This window comes from Microtus oregoni, unplaced genomic scaffold (genome assembly GCF_018167655.1).
Source record: "Microtus oregoni isolate MIOR12 unplaced genomic scaffold, Mior012 000024F_ref0000369, whole genome shotgun sequence".
Lineage (NCBI taxonomy): Eukaryota > Metazoa > Chordata > Mammalia > Rodentia > Cricetidae > Microtus > Microtus oregoni.
In genome coordinates, this window is record NW_024543083.1 from 16,924,621 (window position 1) to 16,932,744 (window position 8,124).

The 8,124-nt window shown below is 52.0% G+C and overlaps 1 protein-coding gene across 1 annotated transcript in view; it reads left to right on the top strand.

Annotated features, from left to right (window-relative positions):
* The window catches only part of Gas6 (growth arrest specific 6), a 32,187-nt gene extending 27,888 nt beyond the window's left edge, over positions 1-4,299 (top strand). The window contains exons 13-15 of the mRNA XM_041673893.1: positions 1,305-1,477; positions 2,800-3,028; positions 3,771-4,299. Of these exons, the coding sequence (XP_041529827.1) occupies positions 1,305-1,477; positions 2,800-3,028; positions 3,771-3,925 (557 nt within the window). The 3' untranslated portion in view covers positions 3,926-4,299. The remainder of the gene's footprint in view (positions 1-1,304; positions 1,478-2,799; positions 3,029-3,770) is intronic.
* The last annotated feature ends 3,825 nt before the right edge of the window (positions 4,300-8,124 follow it).

Here is an 8,124-nt window from a genome sequence, read left to right on the forward strand (position 1 = left end):
AAGCAGGAAGGGGTCTGGCAAAGGTGTGTTCTGCTGTGCTTCTCGGGCACAGAGTAGAGGAGGGAGGATACATGGAATCTACAGCTACCAGTTGCTAGGGATGACCCAGGAAGCAGAAGGTTGTACACTCAGGACTTAGGCCGCTTTAAAGCAGAAGCCATAATTTCTTAAACTGTAACAGCCATTGAGGGTCATTGAGTCACCATGCTGAGAAAACTCACCAAACAGGCAGGGTCCGGTTTCCTTTGTCAGACACCAACAAGGCAGAGTGTACACTTGGCCCCTTCCATCACACCAAAGTGTTTATTATTGTTGCAATCTGTGTTCATATACTCAACAAACTATTGAGAATTAACCCCTATACATGTCAGCTAGAGAGGCTAGAGGAAGTGGTCTGATCGATTGGGGGGTGGGGTGGGGGAGAATAGGTCAGCCTGGGAGCCTCCGACACACCATAGTGAGGCTGACCTACTTGATTGGCTCCCAGCAGCTCTTTCTAGCCTTGGTGTTCTTCATGGGAGACAGACTTAAATATTATGATCTCTTCTGGCTCTCAGTTGGTGAACGGTTCCCACGTGGTGAGGAATACAGGCTCTTTGCCCTGGAAGAACCAGAACCCACCTGTCCACTTTAGTGCAAACTTAAGATGCAGATGACATGAAGAGTCACCTAGCTGTGTCTTAAACATGCAGCATCCACGTGTATTGCGTGGGGATGAGTTCATGCCATGAGGCTCTGGAATGCCAAGCCATGCCACCCAGAGTGCAGACACACGTAGGGCTTGCTGGAGCCATGTATCTCACATCTCTTCGCCGGCATGGCCTCGTAAGTTTATGCCCACTTTGCACGCTTCAGAGTCTCCTGGAGCTGGCAGAAGGAAGGCAGCCCATGGCCTGGAGCTGCGGTAGGTGCTTCGTGAACTCGGCAGAGGTGAAGCAAGGCAGTGGATGGCCCTTGGTGCTGGCCTTGTGGCTCCCTGGATAGGTCTTTGTTACCTGGAGGGCATCAACCAGCAGGGTACTTCGGAGTAGGGAGTAGCCACCCCCAGTGCCCCAGAGTTGATAGTCTACATCCAGTGCTAGCGAGCTTCTCCTTTCCTTTCCGCGTGCTGTCTGTTGAGACACTGGCGGGTCTTAGAGGTACAGCCTTGTCGCATCCTCCCCCACCTGCCTTTACCAGGAGGTCCCCTCCCAGGGTGTGCAGAGCTGTCGCTTGTGGCGCTCCGGTCTGAGTTGCCACTCGCTGTTCTCACTCTCGCCTCTCTCCTGCTTGTATTGCCTTGTAATGTGCCGCTTTCATCGCAGCCCGGACGTCACTGGACGTCGGCACGGAAACCACCTGGAAAGTAGAAGTTGTGGCTCGGATCCGCCCTGCCACTGACACGGGGGTGCTGCTAGCCCTGGTGGGTGACAACCACGTCGTCCCCCTCTCTGTGGCCCTGGTCGACTACCACTCTACAAAGAAGCTCAAGAAGCAGGTAGGATTAAATGGAGCTACAGCAGCAGCTAGAATATGGGGCCAGGTTAGCCTGGGATACCCTGGCCTCCGAAAACCCTGTTTGACCCCCATTCTTCCCCATCAAGGAAAAGTCCCACGGCCCTGCCCACTCTCTGGGATATTGACACGTTGAGCCTTTCCCTGCCCTGGAGACTCCTTCCCAGACACAGATATCTACCCAGGTCTGCGTACACACAGCTGGGTAATGCCCTCTGACTTTGGAGCCAAGGCTGCAGTACAGTCACGTGGGCATGACTGTGAAATGAAACTACACTGGCCAAGGTGGCTGGTGGTGCAGCCAGGGTCTGCAACCTTCCTGTGAGCTACTGCTGGACCATAGGTGTAGGGTGTCCCACACATGGAGTGGCAATGTCATAAGAGTCCCATAGTGTCACTACACAGTGAGATTTCCAGTTTCTACTAACCTCACCATACGCTGTGATAACTTACCAGATGATCATGGTGAGTGATGCTGGGTGAGGCTCTGCTACCTCCCCTCCCCCCACCCCCATTCTCTTACAGAACATGAGGCTGTTGAGAGAGAGGAAGACTTCTCTCTCATGTCCCAAACAGGAGGGTTCTATCCCCTACCTGTGCAGCCCATAGAGCTCTGCTGGCTACTTACACTAACTAGTAACAGGATCCATACCACCATGGGGACCCAGACTTCATGCCACTGGGCATCTCAACCCAACCCTTGCCTTGTGATAAAAAGCCAAAGGCTCCTGCCAGCACAGCCTGTTCACCCCAGGGAGGCTAGGTAGAGTGTGTGCTTTTTCCTGTGCTGAGACCACAGCTATGTATGACAGATGTGTCCTGCCACATCCTTAAGTCAGCTCAGGCTGGGTGACCTGGGTGAACAGGAGTGTCCCAGGGACTTTGAAGTTTTTGTATGGAGGTTGTGCCTGCATTGTACGCATGTGCATTGTGTACCTGTGTAGACCAGGAGAGAGCGGCAGATCACTAGAACTGGAGTTAAAAATGGTTGTGAGCTATGGGATTGCTGGGAAGAAAACCCACGTCCTCTGTAAGAGCAGCCACTACTCTTAACCACTCAGCCATCCCCCCCTCAGTCACCTCTCAGCTGTTCCCTGCTTTACATGCAAAGATTGGGCCCCAGTCTAGGAAAGTACTAGGGTTCCGAGACCTCCTCACACCCAGGGTTGCGAGCTACAAGAAGGGAGTAGTGTTGAGGTGGCCAGCCTATGAAGACCAGAGGCTAGTAGGACAGAATGGGAACACTGACCCTGTGTAACCCTACACTTCTATATCCCCTGAGCACTGTGCTGGTGTCCCCTGCAGTTGGTGGTCCTGGCAGTCGAGGACGTTGCCCTGGCACTGATGGAAATCAAAGTGTGCGACAGCCAGGAACACGTAGTCACGGTCTCCCTTCGGGACGGTGAGGCCACCCTGGAAGTGGATGGTACCAAGGGCCAGAGTGAAGTGAGTGCTGCCCAGCTGCAGGAGAGACTGGACATCCTCGAGAAGCATCTGCAAGGCACTCTGCTTACCTTTGTTGGAGGCCTGCCAGGTAGGGGCGCTCTCATCTGATCCCTATCATGGGCATCCCCTGGGCGGAATGGCTGACTTGCTTCACCCATGGGCTGTGCTAACGACTGAGACAAGGTTCTAGTTATCAGAAATATTCCATGGCTTCTCTGCTGGAACGGGAGTGGGAGCTCTTATTAGTTCAGTCCTCTCTCTGAGTCACCCACTGGAAGGTGTGGCCTGGGAGTCCAGGAGACCAAACACAGAGGGGAGGGTTAGCAGGTGATGCAAGAGTCAGGTAACTAGCTACTGCTACCAGAGATCTGCAGCCTTCGTAGCTGACAGAGCATCTGCCAGCCCTTCTTACATCTACCAGATGCAGCCACCTTATACAGACCCACAGGGGGAACAGGGATGATACCTATAGAGAGGCCTGAGTCCTCTTGCAGGCACAGTCTTTACTTTTAGCAAACAAGCTCTGACCTTTTTTTTTTCCTTAACCAATAAGGCTTCAAGGGAGATAAAGAGCCCGAGGCCCTGAAGCATGGGAACTCATAAGGCAGACAAACAATATGCATGCATGCCTGGGAGGGGAGTTTAAGGGGTGAAGACAGACCATATGTATGTGTGCCTGGGAGGTTGAGGGGTAAAGATGCTGTATGCCTGTACAGATCTGTATCCCCAGGGATGGTGCCATGAGCAAATGCCCTCCAGAGAGAATGCAGGCAGGGATGGCCATAGCAATAGATAGGATGGTAAGTGGGACTCCCTGGATTTCTGCTCAGATGTCCCAGTGACTTCTGCACCTGTCACGGCATTCTACCGGGGATGCATGACCCTGGAGGTAAACCAGAAGACCCTGGACCTAGACGAGGCCTCCTACAAGCACAGTGACATCACCTCACACTCCTGCCCACCTGTGGAGCATGCCACGCTCTAGCACCCATGCACAAGAGGCCTTTGCACCTTCCCAACGGCAAAGGGAAGCGGAGGTATGGACACACTGGCTCCTCCCAAGCAGGTCCAGCAACACTGGAGCAGGTGGGCTACTGCCCTTGGGGCTGTTTTTTTTTTTCTTGGGATATTTCTTTGCCTTGTATATATATGTACATAAAGGGACTGGTATCAATCAGGTCATTGGCTGTTCCTAGAGCCCCTTGGCCTGCTGGGAGCTGGCTAGCAAGGGTTGGGCTGGAGGGCTGGCAATTTGCAGCTGAGTGGATTTGAAGAAAATAATTCTGTTATTTTTATTACCACATGCTTCTTTCTGATTCTAAAGTATGGAAAAATAAAAATTTACAGAAACCTTTTTAACCCTGGGTTGGTCACGGTCTGTCCTGGGCGTGTCTCAGGACTGAGCTGCGTTTGGGGTAAAAGGGCTCTGAGAGCATCATGGCACAGGCCCACAGCTGGACGGGCCTTTCCTGGGATCCTTGTGTCCCAGGACAGGCAGCTGTGGACTATGGCAGGAGCCTCTCCTCACAAGGGCTGGGACCGGGTTCACCAGCAAGCTGCAGAACCTCAGCTTTCTCTGCAAATGGAGACAGTCCTACATACCTCTGCATCAGCCCCCACAGAGAGAACTCTTCTTAAAGCTGTCCCTGGCAACCAGGATGTAGGGGTGGTACCTATACAGATTCTCCCTTCTCTCCCTATACTCTCCATTGCCTCTCTTGAATGCCCCGTTCCATTTAAAAGAAAAGGTCTGGTTTTCTGTTTCAAGGCTACTCTGCAAGCAGAACCGAGGGAACTGCACCCTCCCTGGGCAGCAGGAGACACAAGAAACAGCAGCCCAGTGTCTCTGAGCTACTATTTCTTCATAAGGGAAGGAGTTAGGAGCCACTGATTTTAACCCCAGCATCCTGTAAGTTATGGTGAAGACAGAAACAACACTGTTGAACACAACTCCAAGAAGGTAGGAAGTAGAGCCCTGCCCAGGGCTCCTAGCTGCCTCTGTTTGTCCTCAGGCAGCCACAGAAGCCCACATCTTATTTAAACTGGAGAGGCAGTATCCCCTAGACCTCAGTGGTTTTTCCATGTGTTGGAGGCAACTCTGGAATGTTTTCATGGAATGTTCTCATGAATGTCCTCCAAGCAGCCCCAGATCTCTCCAGGAGGTCACGAGGCCAAGAACAGAGCAGGACAAATGCTGGTTTGGAGCTGGACCACACAGACAAGGGTAGTGGGGGGCAGCCACATACTTGGCATTCCTTATCTGCCCTAGGGAGACAACAACACTGTGGGAAGAGCAGACACCTCTCCTCCCCAATGTTGCACCCATCCTCAGCCTTGGCTGGCACCAAACCTTCTACCATCTCCTGCCAAACAAAGCAATAATCATCTGTCAGCTGCCTGCCATGGGATCCTCACTTCCCTGGGCCCAAGTGGCCAAACTACAAGGACACCCAGGGGAGTACCAGGAACCTTTTGAGGGAAGACAAGGTGAAGAGGTAGGATGGACTATGATACTATGATCTTTATCATCTGAATTCATTGCAAAGCTCTTTTTCTAGGGATGAACTTTTACATTTTTCATTGTATCCTTGGGACTGTTTTCTTCATCCTGGGACCCTACCATGCATTCAGGCCGCTTGTCAGCACCACATCCTCCCTCAGACATAGTCTGATAAAGAAATATGTCTCTAGATTTTTCCAAATGTACCTACGGCAAAGTCACCTTTTAGAAAGCAGTTTCAGGGCAGGAGACCAATTTCTCTGTATTTCTCAACACAAAGCCTGCAGATCTGCATTTAAACATGAAGGAAAGCAATGTGCTCTAGCTGGAAGGTATTGCAGACACCCAAGATCACAGGGTCCCTTTCCAGAACAGACAACTTCCTACAAACCTAAGAGTGACCACGAGAGAGAGAAGCAAGTATGAGACCCAAGCAGGCCCAGTAAAACATCCTGTGGCCCATGTCATCCATTACCAAGCTCTTGATAACTTGGGCTGGGGAAGCAAAGCTATAGTGGCTGTGACCCACAGAGGAGATGGTGCAAGTGGAACCCTGATTCAGGCAGGCTGATCCGGTAAGCAGAAGAGCTCAGCGTCTCTCACTAGTGGGCATGACCCACACCATTCATACCCACGCACACTCACGTGAGCCATCAACGGGTACCATACCGCAGACTCGGGACAAGCATATCTTACATCATCCCAAAAGCAGATGCGAGTGACCAATTCCACGACAAAGCAGGTGACCGAGAACAAATCTCACCAACCAGTACAGAAGCCAAGCACGGAGCAGACCCTCGGGTGACATTCAAAGAGGCAAAGTCATCAGGACCTGGTCCAGAACCACCAAGCATGCAGGCTCCAGCTGGCTTCCCAGCCATGGCCACACGAAGGCAGGACACTCAAGAGTTTCTGCCCACACTGCAGGTTAGTGTGGGTTGTGGGGGCAGCTCCGGAGACTAGGGTACAGGGCCTTACATTCTCTGCCAGAGACAAGGGAGAAAGACATTTTTGTGGCAATGAACACAACTGTTGACCTTGGCATGCAATGTTTCATAGTTCTTGGCTCCAGTGAGCATGGGCTCACTGCAGTTTTATTGTTCTTCAGAGACCCGGGGGCCAGTTTAGGAAGTTCAGAGGTCAAGCCCATTGGGCCCAGGACACAGGACTGAATATAAAACTGGGGTAGTGTAATATAAAAGTAGATGGGGGGTAGGACCCTGCACCCATCAACCTCCAGAGCTGGCTCTTCTCTGTACACTCACTACACAGACGACATGCCCTCTGCCCCGATCCTGTAGAAAAGCCGCCCACTGTGTGGCTTCAGCAAGGATGCCTCCTCGTGCATCTGGTCAACCTCATCTTCCTGAACCTCGCGCTTACACGTGACAGGAATCTTGCCATTGCTGTGTAGGATACCCTTCTTCCACAGCCAGTATTACAGCCAGTATTGTGGCATATCTATGCCCCTTGTGAGATCTGCTTAACTGTGCACTCTGGGTAGACGCAAGGCAGGGGACAGAGCCTGCTGGCCCCTGGCCCCATCAAGAAGCAGTGCCAAAGCCCCCCCCCCTTTAAAGTCCAGAGACGATTTTGTCCTGCTGCCTCCAAGTGTAATTCTTAGGAGACTTTCACAAATGCCCCTGAAACTGTGGTCCTAAGAGATATTAAATAGCCTAGTATATACACTGGTATAAATATAAATCGGCAGAATATTGTTTGATATTGGTCTAGGGAGGCTAAGGTCAGGTTCCTGGAGGTTGTAGGAAAGCAAGATCATGCTGGATCCAAGATCAGCCAGCATCAAATAGAAACCACCATAATCGCTTTCTCAGGCTGCAAGGCCAAGTGACCAGTCCTCAGACTAATGGCTGCCTCAGTCCTTCAGGGATTCGTGAGCAGTTCTCAGGTTTACGGCACATCTCCACAGACAGACCTGTCAGCTCCCTGTGTTGTGGGCCTTTGTGGGAAACCCTATTTAGAAAATATCTCTAGCCTGCCTGGGTGAGATCTGCTGGACAGAGTGGCCTTGACCAGCAGGGGGCGCAGGAGCTGCATCTTCACAGGCTGGTCCTCGCTACCCGCACCTGCTAGTTCTGGACCTCACAGAGAGGGGAAGAAAGGCCCCAGTGCCCACGCAACAGCTAGCCAATGAATGATCCAGTAGCAACAAAACAGATCACCGCAGGGGAAAATGAGTATGAGATTCGGAGTCTGCCAAAAGGTGGATCTTGCAGAGGCAGAATTCAAAGGTTTCTAGAAGTAGCTTTGGGTGTTTGCTCAAGCTCCCCCCCCCCCCCCCGCATAGGAAAAGCAGAGCTCAGGGGTTCTCTCTGGTCCTTCTCAGGACATACTCACAGAAGGGGTTTGGTCTCTTCCTCCTGAGGGACACAGTCACGAAAGTCTGTCAACCTGTGATGCCTGTCCTGAAGGAACAATCTTTACCAAAGAGGTGACTGGCTACCCTCGCGTGGCAAGAAAATAGCAACTGAGAACCAACCAAGACTAGAGGTGAAACAGAATGATGCAGGTGCAGAGAAACCCTTCTGGATGGTGAGGCTAGGGTCTCATGTGGGAGAGGGGACAGCAGAGGTGGCATTGGGCCAGACAGCTGACTCTACTTCTGCCTCTGCTCCTGGCCTGTGCTGGCAGAGGGCGTGTCCGAGAGAAGAAAGTACACAGCT